We start from the raw sequence: 21,837 nt of genomic DNA on the forward strand, positions 1-21,837 counted from the left end.
TTCTCACAATATTAAGTTTACCTCTGTCTTTGGATCAAAGGTACTGTAAATGCTTATGTACAAACCCAATGCCTGAAAACTGAACCAAGATAAGCTAAAATACAACATAAATGAAAAAGATATCTTCAAATTTGAAGAAAACCAGACTTACGCCTTAGGAAGATCAGAGGCGTCAGTTAGTAGAGTTATGGCTGCCTGGACCATGGCTATGGGGGTAGCCACATAGCCCGCTTCTGCAGATAACAGGTGATGAAAGAAAAAGAAAGTATTCATAAAAGATGCATTCAACAACACCCAAAAATCAAATGGTAGACTTTATATTTAAGTATCAGTGTACAGAATTTCCTCAATAAATACTCTGTTCATGTAATAACAAAAATAACAACATTTATATAGTACTTATTAAGTGTTAGGAACTGTATTAAGTGCTTTAAATCCATTAAACTCATTTAATTCTCCTAACAATCTAGGCTAGTATTATTTTATACTGATTTTACAGATGAGGAAACTGAGGCATAGAGAGGTTAAGAGACTCATTCAAATTCACAAAGTTAGGTAGTGGTTGAGACAGAATCACATGCAGGTAGCCGGCTCAAGTCCACACTCTTACCAATAATCCTAGGTTTCTTGTTTCTCTATTCATACACTACACTGATCTTTATCAATCAAATACATCAAACTTCACTTTTAAAAAAAGACTCCATTTCTTAAAGAACAACTAACTCTCAAAGAAGTCTAACTTTAAGAAGTAACTTTAAAAGAAGTCTATAAACAAGGAGAACATTAGTGTTTATATTCATGTTAAATAAGAACATAGCTTTTCTTAAAAACCCAAGTGGAAATTTGAAAAAAAGGCAAGATGCAAAGATATCTTTGCTATTGGGCTTGATTAAAACTGCACAATAGACCCCCTGTGATCTATTAGGAATGATGGTAATTAAACTTATACTATAATTCACAAGTGGGATTGTCTCTGTACAGTTCTCTAAAATCTACAGCATAAGTTATTGAATGTTTTGGAGTGATAGTTCTTTTTAACAATCTATCAAAACTTTTACCTTGCCCAGAAAAATGCACATGTGCACACACTTTACAAACAATGTCAGGGGTGGTCCAAACTCCAAAGAAAGCTTGGATCACAGCTTTGATTATGGTATAACTACACTGCTTTAAAGTGACCCTTGACTATAAGAATAGAACAGATATATATCAATCAGCCCCTTGTCTTCTTAGTATTAAAAATTCCATTCAGAATTACTGAATCATGCTGAAAGAAAAAAAAACAGATAGAGGGACACAACAATAAAATTGAATGATACCAATAATTCCAATCCTTCTTTTGACAGAATTATTTATCATTATTACTTAAATAATTTGTGCAAATTTATTTCTAAAACAAATAAACTTTAAAAAGAAACTGTTGTAATAGCACACCACTTTATAGCTTAAGACAATGTAAAACTCCCAAGCATTCTTAAGTCACATGTGAAATACCTGGTCCTTTCACCTGAGTACAAATTCTGATATTTGGTTTGTTCTTATCAGGACCAAAGCCTTGGCTGTATCCTTGACCAAAAAATGTCAACGTAAATGATGAGGCATCAATCTGAGGAAAAGAAAGCAAAGGGTTTATTAAATAAATATGTCATTTCCTCCTTGAACACAATAAAACCTACTAATATACTTCATATAAGACATTTTCAATAAATAAAAAAATCAATATTCTATCTGCCAGAATATCCTGTCATCCTTTACTTAAGCATGGAGCAAAAAAGAATTATTTGAAGAACAACAAGTTTTGCTGACTGGAGTGATGTTGAGAGGAGGGAGGTAGTGAGGAATAAAGCTGATATAAAGATGAGTCTTAGGTTGTGGCTGAAAGAAGAACAGCACCACCAGAATAGGCAGTTTCAGAGGAAAAGCTGGAGGTAGTTTTTACTTTAGGATAGAATATGGTACTCTGGCTTTAGATATCTGTTTGAGGTGACAAGACAAAAACAGTCAACAAGTAATGGCAGTATGGGCCTAGGGTATAGATATAAAATTGCTCCACTTAGAAGTGTAAAAATTTGATTCAAAAATTAAATTATAGAAGATCTATCCAAGCATCTGTCACAATCATTAAATTTAGAAATAAAATAACAAAGCCATGGTGAACAAATTTTTATTAAGTATCAACCAAGGGTCAGACACTATGTTAGGTCCTGAGACATAAATAAAGTATTAATAAAATTAAAAGAAAAAGAAAAGGCATTCCTGGAGCTTACAGTTTAGTGTGTGTGGAAATATATACATATATACACACACACACACACATACACACATAAGAGATCTAATAACAATATGAGACATGAATTAGAAGTGCAGGACTAGTTTAGCAGAGAGCATTATTAAGTTTACTGAAGAAGAGGTGAGGGTTTTGAATTGTGTGTGTGTACGCACATGTGCGTGCATGCGCATGCACACACACACACACACACACATTCTAATAGAGAAGTTTATTACATAGAAAAGTAAGGTGAGTATCAGAAAGGAGAAACCATTATTTAAAGGCAAAACCAGACAAGGATGCCACAAGAAAAGAAAATGACAGCCAATATCACTGATGAACGTTAAGTGCAAGAATCCTCAACAAAATATTAGCAAACTGAATTCAACAATATATTAAAAGGACTGTATACCATGATCAAGTGGGATTTAGTTTAGGGATGCAAGGATGGTTCAACATCCATGAATCAGTCAATGTGATATACCACACTGACAAAATAAAGGATAAAAATCATATGATCATCTCAAATGCAGAAAAAGCATCTGACAAAATTCAACATCCATTTATGATAAAAAATCTCGGCAAAGTGGGTATATAGAGGGGATATACTTCAACATAATAAAGGCCATATATGACAACCCATTGCTAACATCATACTCAATGGTGAAAAGCTGAAAGCTTTTCTTCTATGGTCAGGAACAAGACAAGAGTGCCCACTCTTGTCGACAGTATTCAACATGGTATTGGAAGTTCTATCCAGAGCAGTTAGGCAAGAAAATGAAATAAAAGGTATCCAAATTGGAAAGGAAGAAGTAATACCATCATTATTTGCAGATGACATGATGTTATGTATAGAAAACCCTAAAGATTCCATCAAAAAATCAGAACTAAAATGAATTCAGTAAAGTCATGGGATACAAAATCAACACCCAAAACTCTGTTTCATTTCTATACATTAATGAACTATCAGAAAGAAATATTAAGAAAGCAATCCCGTTTACAAAGGCATCAAAAAGAATAAAACATCCAGGAATAAATATAGCCAAGGAGGTGAAAGACCTACATGCTGAAAACTACAAGACATTGACAAAAGAAATTGAAGAAGACCCAAATAAATGGAAAGACAGTCCATGATCATGGATTGAAAGAATATCATTATAATGTGCACACTACCCAAAGCAATCTACAGATTCAATGCAATCCCTATCAAAATACCAATGGCATATTTCACAGAACTAGAACAATAAATCCTAAAGTCTACATAAAACCAGAAAAGACTCCAAATAGCCAAAGAAATCTTTGCAAGAAGAATGAAGCTGGAGGTACCATGCTCCCTGATTTCAAACAATATTACAATGCTATAGTAATTAAAACAGTATGGTATTGGCATAAAAACAGGCACATAGATCAACAGAACAGCACAGAGAACCCAGACATAAACCCACACATATGTGGTCAATTAATTTATGACAAAGGAGCCAAGAATATTCAATGGGGAAAGGACAGTCTCTTCAACAGATGGTGTTGAAAAAATGTAACTGGACTGCTTCTTACACCATACACAAAAATCAACTCACAATGGATTAGAGACGAATATAAGACCTGAAACCATACATCTCCTAGAAGAAAACATAGGCAGTAAGTTCCTTGACATAGGTATTAAAGATACTTTTTCTGAACTTGACACCAGAAACAAAAGCAAAAATAAACAAGTAAGATTATATCAAAGTAAAACGCTTCTGTGCAGCAAAGGCAACCATGAACAAAATGAAAAGGCAACCCACTAAATGGGAGAAAATATTACAAATCACATATCTGATAAGTGGCTATTACCCCAAAAATATAAAGAACTCATACAACTCACTAGCAAAAACCAAACACTCGAACTGAAAAATGGGCAGAAGATCAGAAGACATTTTTCCAAAGAAGACATACAGATGGCCAATAGGTGCATGACAAGATACTCTGCATCATTACTCATGAGGGAAATGCACATCAAACCACAGTGAGATATCACCTCACACCTGTCAGAATGGCTACCATCAAAAAACTAGAAATAGAGGAATGACCCAGATGGTGGAGTTTAGGAAGTCCCTGGACACACCAAAATTACAACTATGTACAGAGCAACTATCAATGAGAACAACCTGAAGACTAGCAGAAAAGATTTTCAACAACTAAAGATATAAAGAAGAAACCACAACAAGATGGGTAGGAGAAGCAGAGATGCAGTGTAGGCAAGACCCAAACTCCCAGGTAGGCAACCCCCAAATGGGAGGATAATCACAATTACAGGCATTCCCCCCAGGGAGCGAGGGGTCTGAGCCTCACACTGGGCTCTCCCCAGCCCGGGGGTCCTGTACCAGGAAAACAAGCCCCCAGAACATCTGGCTTTGAAGGCTAGCAGGGCTTGCATACAGAGAGCTGGAGGGCCATAGGAAACAGAGATTCCACTCTTAAAGGACTCACACAAAATCTCACATGCTCTGAAATCCAATGCAGAGGTAGTAATATGAAAGGAGCCCAGGTCAACCCACTTGCTGATCTTGGAGAGCCTTCCAGGGAGGCAGAAGGGAACTGGGACTCCCTCTGGGGACAGAGATGCTAATGGGAGCCACTTGGGGGCACCTGTTCTGCCATGAGGACACTGGTGCTGGCAAGCACCATTTTGGGGTCCTCCCTCTATCTCATTAGCACCAGGTGCTTCCCTGCCCAGTAGCAGACCAATACCAGCCTTGGGACTCCCTGGGTCCTGCAGCCAGATATGTTGGGACCCAGTACTGCTCATCCCAGGGGGGTGGCACCAGCCTGAGCCCCCTGGATACCTGGCGCAGCATGCCATGACTTGGCCACACCTCTCATCAGGCTGGTACCAGCCCAGAACCCCCAGGGCCCTGCAGCCAGCCTCTCCAGGACCAGGCCATGCCCACCAGAGGGGCAGTAGCCTCGGCATGAGGCAGGGCCTGGCAGCCATCTGGGGGCCAGCTCTGCCTACTAGTGTGCTCACAGTAGTCAGAAATGCCCATACAGCCCACATAGGGGGCACCTCTACAGCATATAGCTCTGGTGACCAGGGGGGAGTATGCTGCTAGGCTCCACTGAAAGTCTCCTACAGGAGGCCATTCTCCAGGATTGCAAAATGTAACTGACTTACTTAATATCATACACAGAAATAAAAAAGAGAGACAGAGGCAAAAGGAGGCAACAGAGGAATGTGTTCCCAAAGAGAACAAAATAAAACACCAGAAGAACTAAGATAAGTGGAGATGAGCAATCTACTTGATAAAGAGTTCAAGATAATGATCATAAAGGTACTCAAAGATGCTTGGGAGAAGAACGGATGCACACATTGAGAAGTCTAACAAAGAGTTTGAAAATATAAATAAGAACCAAACATAGCTGAAGAATGTAATAACTGAAATAAAAAATACATGAGAAGAAATCAACAGATTAAAGATACAGAACAGATCAGTAAACTGAGAGTAGTGGAAATCATCCAAGCTGAACAGAAAAGACAATGTTTAAAAATGAGAACAGTTAAAGATACCTCTAAGTACTAATGTACTAATTTACTAGTATTTGCATTACAGGGGTACCAGAAGGAGAAGAGAGAGAAAGGGGGAGAACTTATCTGAAGAAAAAATAGCTGAAAACCTCTCTAACTTAGAGGAAACAGACATCCAAGCCCAGAAAACACAGAGAGTTCCAAACAAGATGAACCCAAAGATATCTACACCAAGACATACTGTGATTAAGATGGTAAAAATTAAAGATGAAGAGAGACTCTTAAAAGCAGAAAGAGAAAAGCAACCAGTTATGTACAAGGTAACTCCTGTAAGGCTATCAGCTGACTTTTCAGCATAAACTTTGCCAGGAAGAAGGGAGTGGCATGACATATTTTAAAGGAATGAAAGGAAAAAACCTACAACCAAGAATACTCTACCCAGCAAGGCTATCATTCAGATTTAAAGAGAAGTTTTACAGACAAGCAAAAAAGCTAAAAGAGTTCAGCACCACTAAACAGGCTTTACAAGAAACATTAAAGGGACCTTTCTAAGTGGAAAAGAAAAGACTACAACAAGAAATATAAAAATTATGAAAGGAAAAATCTCATTGGTAAAGGCAAATATATAGTAAAGGTAGTAGACCAACTACTTGTAAAGCTAGCAGAAAAGTTAAAGGACAAAAGTAGTAAAATCACCTATTTTTACAGTAAGTAGTTAAGGGATACACAAAATAAAAAGATGTAAAATATGATTTCAAAAACATTAACATGGGGCTTCCCTGGTGGTGCAGTGGTTGAGAGTCTGCCTGCCAATGCAGGGGACACGGGTTCGTGCCCCGGTCCAGGAAGATCCCACATGCCGCGGAGTGGCTAGGCCCATAAGCCATGGCCGCTGAGCCTGTGCGTCCGGAGCCTGTGCTCTGCAACAGGAGAGGCCACAGCAGTGAGAGGCCCGTGTACCACAAAAACAAACAAAAAAACAAAAAAACAAAAAACATTAACATGGGGTGGGGGGGAGTAAAAATGCAGGGCTGTTAGAAATGTGTTCGAACTTAAAGAGATCAGTAACTTATAATAATCACAAATATATACAGATTGCTATATATAAACCTCATGGTAACCCCAAACCAAAAATCTATAATAGATACACATACACAAAAAAGAAAGAGATACAAACATAACACTAAAGATAGTCATCAAATTACATGGGAAGAGATAAAAAGAAGAAAAAATAAAAAAACTACAAAAACAACCAGAAAACAATTAACAAAATGGTAGTAAGTACATACCTATCAATAATTACAGTAAATGTAAATGGACTAAATGCTCTACTCAAAAGATGCAGAGTGACTGAATGGATACATAAACAAGACCCATATATATGCTACCTACAAGAGACTCACTTCAGATATAAAGACACACATAGAGTGAAAGTGAGGGAATGGAAAACGGTACTCCATGTGAAAAAAAATGAAAAGAAAGCCAGAGTAGCAATACTTATATTAGAGAAAATAGACTTTAAAACCAAGACTATAACAAGAGATAAAGATGGATATTACTAAGTAGAAAGGGACCAATCCAACAGGAGGATATAACAACAACCCAACATAGGAGTACCTAAATACATAAAGCAAACCCTAACAAACATACAAGGAGAAATTGACAGTAACAATCATAGTAGGGGACTTTAACACCTCACTAACATCAATGAACAGATCACACACACAGAAAATCAATAAGGAAATGCTGGCCTTAAATGACATATTAGACTAGATGAACTTAATAGATATATACAAAGCAATCCATCCAAAAGCAGCAGAATACACATTCTTTCCAAGTGCACACAGACACTCTCCAGTATAGATCACATGCTAGGCCACAGAATAAGCCTTGGTAAATTTAAGAAAATTGAAATCATATCAAGCATCTTTTCCAACCACAACACTATGAAACCAGAAATCAACTATAAGGAAAAACTGCAAAAATCAAACATGTGGAGGATAAACAACATGCTACTAAACAACAAATGGCTTAATGAAGAAAGAGGATATCAAAAAAATACCTGGAGACACATGAAAATGGAAACACAACAATCCAAAATCTATAGGACACAGGAAAAGCAGTTCTAAGGGGGAAGCTTACAGCATTACAAGCCAACCTCAGGAAACAAACAAACAAAATTCAAGTAAATAACCTAACTTTACACCTAAAGGAACTAGAAAAATAAGAACAAACAAGACTTAAAGTTAGTAGAAGGAAAGAAATCATAAAGATCAGGGCAGAAATAAGTGAAAGAGAGGTTACAACAACAGTAGAAAAGATCAATGAAGCTAAGAGCTCATTCTTTGGATAGATAAACAAAATCGATAAACTTTTAGCCAGACTCATCAAGAAAGAGAGCTCAAATAAATAAAATCAGAACTGAAAAAGGAGAAGTTACAATTGACATCACAGAAACACAAGGGATCATAAAAGATTTCTGAAACAACTGCATGTGAATAAAATGGACAATATAGAAGAAATGGATGAATTCCTAGAAATGTACAATCTCCCAAGATGGAATCAAGAAGAAATAGAAAATATAAACAGACTGGTTACCAGGAATGAAACTGAATCAGTAATTTAAAAACCCCTCAACTCCCAATAAACAGAAGTCCAGTACCAGAAGGCTTCACAGGTGAAGCCTACCAAACATTTAAAGAAGAGTTAATGCCTAACCTTCTCAAACTATCCCAAAAAAATGCAGAGGAAGAAATGCTTCCAAAGTCAGGCAAGGGGTAGGGGTGGAAGAAATCAATGAACTGGATATTTTTTTTAGATTAAATAAATTGAATAAAAAACAAAGAAAAAGATAGGAGCTTTTCAGTACATTTATCAAAATTAGGTAACTATTATTTAAAAGTAGCAATAGATTCATCTACTCATGTATGCCCAAGGTCATATGCTGTCAAAGGCCAATACCAAAGAAGATGAATTCCAAATAAAAATAGGAGGAAGCCAAGTTGGATAAGTTTCACAAAAGAAACCAAGTGGACTTCCTTGGTGCAAAGATATTTGGCAGCTTTCTCAGGCATGACCACTTTTCCTTCCCATTTCCCTCACTTCATCCTACAACATGTAGCCTTATAAATGCCTGAGCATTACATTATAAATTGTGAGTTCATGAGATCCAAGCAGAGATTATCTTAATAGGATGAAAAAAATAAAATAATAGGATGGCATCCAGGCCTTTCAAGGCCTCATTCATTGTTCACTATACACTAAATCTCCCAGAATTAGTGTTGGCAAGTAGAGAAGAAAGGAAAAGAGGAAACAAAAAGGGAGAGAAGTTATTGATTTTTTCTGTCCAAACATGTCTAAGGGAGAGGATAACTTTTCCAGGCTACCTGAACTGTAGTCCATCTCTTGTGAAGACTGATTCCACCAAAAAAAAAAAAAAAAAAAAAAAGTGAATTGTATTCTGTAATTTGCTTAAATGGAGAAAATAAGTAAGCAGGAAAATGCCTTGTCCTGAAATTATCTTACCTACCTAATAGATATATTTCTGGCTAAGTTAATTAATTGCATCGTGGTTTATATACCTCAGGCTCTTGTGAATTAGTTACAGTGAGTAACCAATTCTTCTGGCCGTGATAAATCTAAACAGTGTTAAGAACCCATATAATGATTAGTAAGTTTCAGCACTGGAATCAGGACCATTGTAAGCTCTTCCTTCTTTTCACACTTGCACTGCTCCTACACCAGTGGTTCCTAATTTTTAACTCAAGAACCCCTTTCAGGAGAAAAAGTTGAGAAGGGATGCAGTAGCATGGTGGATCGCAGTCTAACATGGCTAGAACATAAAACTGAAGAGGAACAGGGTGGCATTAACGTGTCAGTGGTGTGAAGAAAGTCATACACACAGGCTGTACTTGTCTCCTCCCCTGCCTGAGGCACACATGCTATCTGATCGTAACTCTCTCAGGCTTGACATATTCAGTGTGAGACAATTTTCAACAGTCTCTAGGATGCTACTACCAATTAATCAGAGTTGGCATAAAAAAAAAAAAAGCCTATCTGCTATCCAGGTCTAGCTCACGAAGGGCCTCACATCTGCAGAGATGGACTTCAGTCACTGGTGCTCTAGGAGTGTGAACCAAAATAACCCAAACCTCACCAAGAACCTTCCTACCTCCACATCAGTGGTTCACAACCTTGGCAGTGCATTAACATTACTGGGGAGTTTTCAAAAAGCCCAGTGCCCAGGCCACATTCCACACCGATCAAACCCGCATCTCTGGTCATCTGTTTTGGGCTCTCTCCCAAAGCTGAGAACCACTGACCTATCCTTCAAGGCCCCACTCCACACCTACTGAATCAGAATGTCCAGAGGCCAGGGTCAAAACGTGTATTTGAAAAAACCTCCCTGGGTGATTCTGATATATAAAGTCCCAGCTGTAAGAGTCATTGCCAAAGCAACAAGCCAGGGAAGTATTTTAAAGAAGGTGATAATAGGGTCAGATTTTATTGTTTATTGTAGTTGATTCACAGTACTGTTAGTTTCAGGTGTACAGAAAAGTGATTTAGTTATACATGTGTATATATATATTTTCACATTATTTTCCATTATAGGTTATTACAAGATATTGAACATAGTTCCTTGTGTTATACAGTAAATCCATGTTGCTTATCTATTTTATGTATAGTAGTTTGTAGCTGTTAATCCCCTTCTCCTAATTTATTCGCCCTTTCCCCTTTGGTAACCATAAATTTGTCCTCTGAGTCTGTTTCTGTTTTGTATATAGATTCATTTGTATCAATTTTTAGACTCCACATATAAGGGTTATCATATAATATTTGTCTTTCTCTGGCTGACTTACTTCACTTAGTACGGTATTCTCTAGGTCCATCCACGTTGATGCAAACGGCAATATTTCATTCTTTTTTTATGTCTGAGTAATATACACCACATCTCCTCAAACCAATTGTCTGTTGATGGGTACTTGGGTTGTTTCCATGTCTTGGCTATTGTAAATAGTGCTGCTATGAACACTGGGGTGCATTTATCTTTCTGAATTAGAGTTTTCCTCTTTTCTGGATATATGCCCAGGAGTGGGATTGCTGGATCATATGGTAGCTCTATTTTTAGTTTTTTAAGGAATTTCCATACTGTTTTCCATAGTGGCTGTACCAATTTACATTCCCACCAACAGTGTAGAAGGCTTCTCTTTCCTCCACACCTTCTCCAGCATTTATTATTTGTAGACTTTTTGATGATAGCCATTCTGACTGGTGTGAGGTGATAGCTCATTGTGGTTTTGTCATTTCTCTAATAATTAGTGATGTTGAGCATCTTTTCATGTACTTCTTGGCCACATGTATGTCTTCTTTGGAGGAATGTCTATTTAGATCTTCTGACCATTTTTTAATTGGATTTTTAAAAATATTGAGTTGTATGAACTGTTTGTATATTTTGGACATTAACCCATTTGGCTGCATTGTTTGCAAATGTTTTCTCCCAGTCCATAGGTTGTCTTTTCATTTTGCTGATGGTTTGTTTTGCTGTGCATAAAGTTTTAAGTTTAATTAGGTCCCATTTGTTTACTTTTGCTTTTATTTCTTTTGCCTTGGAATACAGATCTAAGAAAATATTGCTATGATATATGTCCAAGAATGTTTTGCCCAGGTTCTCCTGTAGAAGCTTTATGGTATCGTGTCTTACATTTAGGTCTTTAAACCATTTTGAGTTTTTGTATATGGTGTGAGGGAGTGTTCTAATTCCATTGACACATGAAGTTGTCCAGCTTTCCCAACACCACCTGCTGAAGAGACTGTCTTTTCTCCATTGTATATTCTTGCCTCTTTTGTCAAAGATTAATTGCCTATAGGTGTGTGGTTTTATTTCTGGGTTCTCTATTCTGTTCCATTGACCTAACTGTCTGTTTTTGTGCCAATACCACGCTGTTTTGATTATGATAGCTTTGTAGTATTGTCTGAAGTCTAGAAGGGTTATGCCTCCAGCTTTGTTCTTTTTCCTCAGGATTGCTTTGGCAGTTCTGCATCTTTTGTGGTTCCATATTAATTTTAGGATTATTCGTTCCAGTTCTGTTAAAAATGTCATGGGTAATTTGATAGGGATGACGTTAAATCTGTAGATTTCTTTGGATAGTATGGCCATTTTAACAATATTAATTCTTCCAGTCCAAGAGCATGGGCTAGCTTTCCATTTCTTTGAATCATCTTCAATTTCCTTTATCAATGTTTTACAGTTTTCATCATATAGGTCTTTCACCACTTTGGTTAAGTTTATTCCTAGTTTTTTTTTTGATGAGATTTTAAACAGGATTTTTTTTTTACTTTTTCTTTCTGATATTTCATTGTTAGTGTAATGGACTGCAACAGATTTCTGTATATTAATCTTGTATCCTGTTACCTTGCTGAATTCATTTATTAGTTCCAATAGTTTTTGGGTGCAGTCTTTAGGGTTCCCTATATAGGGTATCATGTCATCTGCAATTTTACCTCTTCCCTTCCAATTTGGATATCTTTTATTTCTTTTTCTTGTCTGACTGCAGTGGCTAGGACTTCCAATACAATGTTGAACAGAAGTGATGAGAGTGGGCATCATCTGTCTTGTTCCTGAATTTAGTGGGAAGGCTTTCAGCTTTTCACTGTTTAGTTTTTTGTTGTTGTTGTTTTTTTTTTTTTTTTGCGGTACACGGGCCTCTCACTGTTGTGGCCTCTCCCATTGCGAAGCACAGGCTCCGGACGCACAGGCTCAGTGGCCATGGCTCACGGGCCCAGCCGCTCCGCGGCATGTGGGATCCCCCCAGACCGGGGCATGAACCCGTGTCCCCTGCACCGGCAGGTGGACTCTAAACCACTGCGCCTTCAGGGAAGACCCACTGTTTACTTTTATGTTGCCTATGCGTTTGTGGTAAATGGCTTTTATTATGTTGAGATATGTTCCCTCTATACCCACTTTGGTGAGAGTTTTTATCATGAATGGATGTTGAATTTTATCAAATGCTTTTTCTACATCTATTGAGATGATCCTATGATTTTTGTCTTCTCTTTTGTTAATGTGGTGTATCACACCGATTGATTTGCATATGTCGAACCATCCTTGGGAACAGGGTCAGATTTGCATCATAGATTTCTTATACAGCAGTGGGAAGATGAATTAGAAAGGAATCATAGGAAGGCTATGAATAGTTCAGCTGAAAGATAAGGGCCTGCACTATTAACAGAGTGAAAAGACAACCCCACAGACTGGGAGAAAATATTTGCAAATCACATATCTGATAAGATATTAACATACAGAATATATACAGAGCTCCTCGAACTCAACAATACAGTACAAAAATGGGCAAACAACATGAATAGACATTTCTCTAAAGAAGATATACAAATAAGCCAATAAGCAGCACATGGAAAGAAGTTCAACATCACTAATCATTTAGGGAACTGCAAATCAAAACCATAATGAGAGATCACCTCACAACTATTAGGATGGCTACTATTAAAAAAAAAAGGAAATAGCGAGTGTTGGTAAGGATGTGGAGAAATTGGAACCTTTGTGCACAGTTGGTGGGAATGTAAAATGGTGCAGCTACAGTGGAAAATAGTTTGTTGGTTCCTAAAAAATTTAAAAATAGAATTACCACAGGATCCAACAATTGAATTTCTGGGAATAAACCCAAAAGAACTGAAAGAAGTGTCTTGAAGAGATATCTGCACACCCAATTTCATAAAGGCATTATTCAAAATAGACAAAAATAGAAGTAACCCAAGTGTCTATGGACAGATGAATGGATAAGCAAAATATGGTATATACAATCAGCCCTCCATATTCATGATTTCTGTGTCCACAGACTCATCCAATGTCAAATCCAAATTATTTGGGAAAAAACTTCCAGAAATTTCCAAAGAGCAAAACTTGAATTTGTCTCATGCCACCAACTATTAACAAACCATTTACAATTATTTACATAGTATTTACATACGTATTATAAAGTAATCTATAGATGATTTAAAGAATACATACGTATTATAAAGTAATCTATAGATGATTTAAAGAATACAGGACAATGTCTATAAGTTATATGCAAATACTATGCTATTTTATATAAGGGACTTGAGCATCATGGATTTTGGTACCTGTGGGGCATCCTGGAACCAATCCTCTGAAGATACTGAGAAACAACCCTATATACAATGGAATATTATTTGGCCTCAAAAGAAAGGAAATTCTGACACGTGCTACAACATGGATGAACTCTGAGGACATTATCCTATGTAAAATAAGCTGATCACAGAAGGACAAATTCTGCATGATTCCACTCATTATGTTCTAGTGTGGTCAAACTCATAGACACAAAGTAGAACTGTGTTTGCCAGGAACTGGGGAAAAAGGGGAAAAGAGAGTTATTTTTTAATGGGTATAGAGTTTCAGTTTTGCAATATAAACAACTCTGGAAATGGATGGTGGTGATGGTTGTATAATAATATGAAAGTACTTGATACCACTGAACACTTAAAAATGGTTAAGATGGGGAATTTTATGTCATGTGTATTTTACCACAATTAGAAGGAAGAGAGAGAGAGAGAAGAGAAGGGAAGAGGGATAAGAGCCTGAACTAAGGTAGTTGTGATGGATTTGGAGAAAAATCTAGAATGATGCCTACGTTCAGGACTGGGCAGATGACAGTGCCACCAACTGAGATGGGAAATACAGAAGGAAGAAGAGGGTTCGGTGGAAAGAAGTTTAAATTTTACACATGAAATCTGAAGTGCCTGAAGCAGTTATATTGAGGATACCAGACAGATGGTAATTCAACTTATCTACCATGGGGATCCAGGGTGTGTGAAAGAGGAAAGGGAAGGGAAGCTTGGGGGAGAGGGAGAGAGGACGTAAAAAAGGAGGAGATAATGAAGGAGAAAAATTGAAGAGTAAAAATATTTGAAATCTCTATGAAGTAAAATATAATTTCTGGATCCAGATAGCTGGGTTCTCATCCTAACTTGGCCATTTACTCACTATAAGACTTTGGCAAATTTCTTAGCCTCTCTGTGACTCATTTTCCTCATTTGTAAAGTGGAGATAACACCTCAAGGAGTGTTCAAAAAGACTGAGTAATCTAATTTATGTAAAGAACATAAAAGAGTGTGTGAAACACAGTAAGTGCTTCATCAGGTCTTAGCTGTTATTTTCACTATACTGAGGAAAAGTAAAAATGAAATAAAGAAAAATATTATTTTAGAGACCTGGATACAAAGGAAAGGGTTACCTGTTTTTGTGTTGGACCTTGTTTTGAAAAATGACCAAAGGAGAAGAGCCATGGGAACTAAAGGAAATAAAAAAACCTTTAGTGATATTTTCAAAAATTCATGGAAAATACTTCTAAAGGTCTAATTTCATAGAAATATTACTTACTTTTATGAGGAGTTGCCTTCCAATGCCAAACTTCACAAAGAATAAAAAGAAAAGTCCAGCAAACATCAGCTTAAGAACAGAGGTGACACCTCCCACAGTTACATAAGCAGCATACTGAACCTAGATGAAGAACATAAAGTCAGGATATTACTCCCTACTTTCTTAGACCAGGTAATACAAGCACGTTAGCTACTAATAACTTACTCTATAGTCATAAATATTGAACAAAAGCAGTTTCCATTTTATGAATGTGTTATGTTCCAAAAGCTTGTCCAGAAATCAGACACTGGGAGGACATTTTTAAAAAGAAATTATTAAAATGGGCAGAAGGCCTAAATAGACATTTTCCAAAGAAGATATACAGACTGCCAACAAACACATGAAAGGATGCTCAACATCACTAATCATTAGAGAAATGCAAATCAAAACTACAATGAGGTATCACCTCACACCAGTCAGAATGGCCATCATCAAAAAATCTACAAACATGGGCTTCCCTGGTGGCGCAGTGGTTGAGAGTCCATCTGCCGATGCAGGGGACACGGGTTCGTGCCCCGGTCCGGGAAGATCCCACATGCCGCAGAGCGGCTAGGCCCGTGAGCCATGGTCGCTGAGCCTGCGCGTCCAGAGCATGTGCTCTGCAACGGGAGAGGCCACAACAGTGAGAGGCCCGTGTACCGCAAAAAAAAAAAAAAAAAAATCTACAAACAATAAATGCTGGAGAGGGTGTGGAGAAAAGAGAACCCTCTTGCACTGTTGGTGGGAATGTAAATTGATACAGCCACTATAGAGGACAGTATGGAGGTCCCTTAAAAAACTAAAAATAGAACTACCATATGACCCAACTGGGCATATACCCTGAGAAAACCATAATTCAAAAGTAGTCATGTACCACAATGTTCATTGCAGCTCTATTTACAATAGCCAGGACATGGAATCAACCTAAATGTCCATCAACAGATGAATGGATAAAGAAAATGTGGCACATATATACAATGGAATATTACTCAGCCATAAAAAGAAACGAAATTGAGTTATTTGTAGTGAAGTGGATGGACCTAGAGTCTGTCATACAGAATGAAGTAAGTCAGAAAGAGAAAAAAAATACTGTATGCTAACACATATATATGGAATCCAAAAAAAAAAAAAGGGTTCTGAAGAACCTAGGGGCAGGACAGGAATAAAGACGCAGACGTAGAGAATGGACATGAGGACACGGGGAGGGGGAAGGGTAAGCTGAGACAAAGTGAGAGAGTGGCATGGAGCTATACACACTACTAAATGTAAAACAGATAGCTAGTAGGAAGCAGCCGCATAGCACAGGGAGATCAGCTCGGTGCTTCGTGTCCACCTAGAAGGGTGGGATAGGGAGGGTGGGAGGGAAAAGCAAGACGGAGGAGATATGGGGATATATGTATATGTGTAGCTGATCCACTTTGTTATACAGCAGAAACTAACACACCATGGTAAAGCAATTATACTCCAATAAAGATGTTAAAAAAAAAAAACTGTTGCAAAAGGTAATTAGCTCCCCCTACTTGAACACACAAGTCCAGATAATCTATATATAAAAAGTCCATAACAATAAACCTGAGTTTAACAATTATACATTATAGAGTGTAGACTCCACTTACAATCTCTTCTATAAGAAAATACATTTTTTTTTTTAAACTTGAGATAGTTTCCTCTTCAAGTCTCAGCAGTGGGAATAATTACTTCCCTCACCAAATGGAGTAGGATAGTTCTCTAGAGGTAGCAAGGAGATAAGAGAGAAGAACCTAGACACCTGTATAAGCAACAGAAAGAGTATCCTAGCAGCTGAAACTCTCAACAGGACTGTTGGGTGTTTACAATACCAGGATTTCCTATATTGAACTTGCTGCTATTGTGTTACATTAAAAAGGTATTCAGAAGGTCAGATTTGAATTATGGGAGAAGGCTATTACCACCCCCATAAAATGCAAAATGTTCTACACTACTAATTCTTTATGCTTCCAGAAACTGAAACATGCACTATTTTAGCTCTTTCTTTTTTTGCTTTATAAACATAAAAATCCTACATTAAAATGATAGGGGAACTGAAACAAACATAGAATACTCTTTAGTAAAAAATAAATCATCTACACTTACAGGTGATTGCTCTAAATTTTCGTGCAAGTAACGCTGAGTCCGCTTCACAACAGACACATCCGCTCCCAAGAAAGGAATGGAATAACTGTTGAGTTCTCTGCAGTAAGAAATTGGCCACCTGCAAGACAGAAGTATGTTGCATCTTCTCCATTTACAGTGACCACAACTTTAACTGGTAAATTTCTGAATAAAAACCTTAACTCTTCTTGAGGCAATTAATAATAACAGTAAAGATGGCAGATCTGCTCTTAATTAAAATTTACTTCAGTATTTGTCCTTTGTTCTCTACATCTGCACCCAAACAAGTGACAAGTTGGAACAATGTAGTATTCTTCACACCATGGGCACTTAACACATATAGTTTAACCATGTTTTATACCCCATCAATTTCCCTAGATAATGATAAAAAGAACACTCATTTCAACAAACTCTGAGTTTAGAGTTCTCACATATAAATACTATTAATAGGTTGATTAATATACATAAGATCATCACATTTTTACTGCATGAAATTTAATTGATGTTTAATTTTGATATTGATAGTGAAGAGTCATAAAACTGACTTTTTCCAGAATTTTCTCAGAGTCCAAATGTATTATTATATATGAAGTAATTAAACTTAGGGTAACATATTAATTATATTTTATTTATCTTTGAAAACAATCCTGAACTCACTATAAAAGTCTCCAGGCTTTTCTTAGTAGCATATGTTATTAACAGTCAGATAAACAACAATATGGTTAGATAAACTGAAGAATAGATTTTGAGATAATATACCTTCTTTTCAATTTTGGACCAACAATTGGGACAGGCTTCAAATTGGACTCATTTCGTAGTTTTTTCAAGTTACTCTGATCTCCAAAACCATAAACCGCTGACTTCCAGGTACCATCATGAATGCATGACCCCTAACAAAGTAATTCAAGAGTTAAAGCAACTTGTCTTAGAACTGACACAATATTGTAAATTAACTATACTCCAATAAAATTAAAATATTAGAAGAAACATGTCTTAAGGGATAATTACTAAAATGTAAAACCAAGTAATTTATAATTGATACAAAGAACATTTCACCTCTATTTGAGCAAGGCATAATCCCTTATTTAATAATCTTGAGATAAATTTTTATAACTGGCTAGGCAGCAGTAAAACTCATTAGTTTGATCACATTCACTATTTACACTCTATATGTTATATATTTACAAACATATGCCCTTTCTTCTTTCCTCCTACCATTATTTATGCTCTTTTTAATAAGTCTCATTTCATCATTTTCACTCAACTATTTATCACTGATTGCTTTAAGCAGAAAAAAAAGAAACACTAAAACCATCAGAAGATTCAGGTTTTCATATAACAGCTTTGATGAAACTGAAAGGTAAAGAGACACAAACCTAATTTCTATTTCGGTACAGATTAATTTCTTCTGTTTGTTAAAACTAAATTAGAGCTAAAAGTCTTAAGAGTTTGATTTGTGAAACTATCCTCAATCTGCACCTAGCCAATTTGACCTACTTGCAAAGATTTCCAAAAATCAGGAGAAAATAGTTTTTTTAAAAACGTTAAGAGTATCTTCTCATACAAATAAGCCATCAAAAAGGCAAAAACTACATTCCATTTTAAAAACCTTTAATTTTGTTGAAAAATAGAAAAGTGCACAAGACACAAAAGTATAATTTAATATAATTATGAAGCTAACATCTATGTAAACCCAGAAGGCCCTCCTTCTGTCCTGCCTTTGTGGTAATCAAGAAAACTCCTTGCTTTTTTAAGAGTTTTACCACCTAAGTATTCATTTCTAAACAGTGCAGTGAGTTTTGCCCGTTTCTAAATTTTACAGAAATGGAACCATACAATGTATATTCCTTGAGTTTGGCTTCTTTTGCTCAAAATTGTGATGTTAGGATTCATCATGTGTTAGAAGGACCTCCTACTCTGCTGTTGACCTTCCATTTTCTTAATGGTGTCTTGTGATATAAAAAGACATACTCAATTTAAAATTTTAAGTGCATTCCACTTTTTTTTTTATATTTAATGCCTTCCGTGTCTTTTTCAAGCAGTCATTCCCTGTACAACATGGTGACTATAGTTTATATTATATAGAAAATTAGAAATTTGCCAGGAAAGATGATTTTAAAAGTTCTTAGGACTTCCCTGGTAGTGCAGTGATTAAGAATCTGCCTGTCAATGCAGGGGACACGGATTCAATCCCTGGTCTAGGAAGATTCCACATGTCGCGGAGCAACTTAAGCCTGTGCACCAAAACTACTGAGCCTGTGCTCTAGAGCCCGTGAGCCACAACTACTGAGCCCGTGAGCCACACTACTGAAGCCCATGCACCTAGAGCCCATGCTCCTCAACAGAAGAAGCCACCGCAGTGAGAAGCCTACGCACTGCAACAAAGAGTAGCCCCCGTTCGACACAACTAGAGAAAGCCCGCATGCAGCAACAAAGACCCAACACAGCCAAAGATAAATAAATAAATAAATAAAATTTAAAAAACTGTTTATATGCTTAAAAAATAAACATATAAAGAGCTGCTGATAATCAGATTCCAAATAAAGAAAAGATAGTTCAAAAAAAATAAATACAGGTTCTCATCACAAGAAAAAAAAACTTAAGAATGGTGATGGATGCTAACTAGTGGTGATCATTTTGTAATATAAACAAATATTGAATTATTCTGTTGTACACCTGAATAGTACAATGTTATATGTCAATTATACCTCAATAAAAATAAATTAACAAAATAAAATATATTTCTGGAAAAAAAGAAGCCATTCCTGACGCTGAGGCCATGAAATATGTCATCTTCTAAAAGCTTACTGTTTTGCCTTATGCATTTAGGTCTATAACCCACCTAAACTTGATTTTTGTACACAGTGCGAAGTATGAGTCCAATTTCATGGTTTCCCCATACCCATCGTCTCCTGAAAAAGACCCTTTACCGTAAATCAAGTGCTCATATATGCACAAACTACTCTGAGTTCTTTATCCTAATCTGCTGGCCTATTGATATCTCCCTGCCAATGTAACACTCTGACTTAATAATGTCTTGATATTCAAGAGTATCCTTCTACCTTACTCTCCTTTAAGAAAGTGTTGGCTATTCTTGGCCCTCTGCATTTCCACGTACATTTTAGAATTAGTTTGTCAAATTGCACACTAAAACAAAACAAGCAAGGAAAAAAAAACCTGTTTGTGATTTTGATTGGAATTATATGGGATTATAAATTAATTTAAGGAAAACTGACATTTTAACAAAATCGAGGCTTCCAATCCATGAATATGGTGGATTCTTCCATTTATTTGTCTTCTTTAAGGTCACTCAATAACATTTTATAGTTTTCTTCACAGAAATCTTGTACATTTTATATCCCTTATTCTTAAGTACTTGATTTTTTAATGCTACTATAAATGGTCTCTTTTTAAAAAATTCATTTTCTAACTGTGGCTGGTATACAGAAATGCAACTGATTTTTATATTACTGTTATATCCAGCACCAATAAAGATGAGAGTGGAAATAAATGAAACAGAGAATAGAAAAACAATAGAGAAAATCAATGAAACCAAAAGGTGGTTCTTTGAAGAAATCAACCAAATTGAAAAACCTTTAGCTAGACTGACAGAGAGAGAGAAAGAAAAAGAAAGAGAGAGAGAACTCAAATTACTAAAATCAGGAGTGAAAGAAGGGGCATTACCAACCTTACAGAAATAAAAAAGAGTATAAGGGAATACTATGAACACTGTATGCCAACAAATTAAACAACCTAGATGAAATGGACAAATTCCTAGAAAGACACTGTTATGGATTAAATTTTGTACCCGCCCCAAATTTATATGTAGAAGACCTAACCCCCGGTACCTCAGAATGTAACCTTATTTACATTGTAAGCAGGGTTGTTGTAGATGTAACTAGTTAAGTTGAGTTCATACATATTGGAGGAAGTGGGCCCCCAACCCCAAACCACTGGTGTCCTTATAAAAAGGAGAAATTTGGACACACACACACATATGAAGATGAAAGAAAGGTCTGAGTGATGCATCTACAACAAAGGAACACCAAAGATTGCAAGCAAACCACCAGAAGCTAGGAGAGAAACATGGAACAGATTCTCCCTCACAGCCCTCAGAAGAAACCAACCCTGCCAACATCTTAATCATGGACTTCTAGCCTCCAGAACTGTGAGAACAATGTTTCCCTTGTTTAAGCAACCCAGTTTGTGGTACTTTATTACGGGAGTCCTAAGAAACTACTGCAGACACAAACTACCAAAATGGACTTAAGAGTATACAGAAAATCCTAACAACCTATAAGAAGTGAAGACATTGAATTCTTATTACCTCTTCACTGATTTCTAGTATAATTTCATTATAGTCTAAAACATACTCTAGAACGGGGGTTGGCAAACTATTTCTGTAAAAGGTCAAACTAAATATTTTAGGCTGTGCAGGCCACATCTGGTCTCTGCTGCGTATTTTTTTTTTATTATAGCTCTTTAAATATGTTAAAATTA

At 36.6% G+C, this 21,837-nt stretch overlaps 1 protein-coding gene across 3 annotated transcripts in view; it reads right to left on the reverse strand.

The window, feature by feature from the left end:
* SCCPDH (saccharopine dehydrogenase (putative)) overlaps positions 1-21,837 on the reverse strand; it is a gene marked incomplete at its 5' end in the record, with an annotated part of 37,993 nt that overhangs the window by 1,542 nt on the left and 14,614 nt on the right. Inside the window, 6 exons of one of the 3 annotated variants that reach the window (XM_079698624.1) lie at positions 152-233; positions 1,495-1,606; positions 15,044-15,100; positions 15,190-15,309; positions 17,320-17,437; positions 18,097-18,227. In XM_079698624.1, coding sequence (XP_079554750.1) covers positions 152-233; positions 1,495-1,606; positions 15,044-15,100; positions 15,190-15,309; positions 17,320-17,437; positions 18,097-18,227 — 620 coding nt within the window. The remainder of the gene's footprint in view (positions 1-151; positions 234-1,494; positions 1,607-15,043; positions 15,101-15,189; positions 15,310-17,319; positions 17,438-18,096; positions 18,228-21,837) is intronic. The other 2 variants (XM_079698625.1, XM_079698626.1) reach the window with 2 other exon arrangements.

Source organism: Hyperoodon ampullatus (genome assembly GCF_949752795.1).
Source record: "Hyperoodon ampullatus genome assembly, chromosome: 2".
In the NCBI taxonomy this organism is placed as follows: Eukaryota; Metazoa; Chordata; class Mammalia; order Artiodactyla; family Ziphiidae; genus Hyperoodon; species Hyperoodon ampullatus.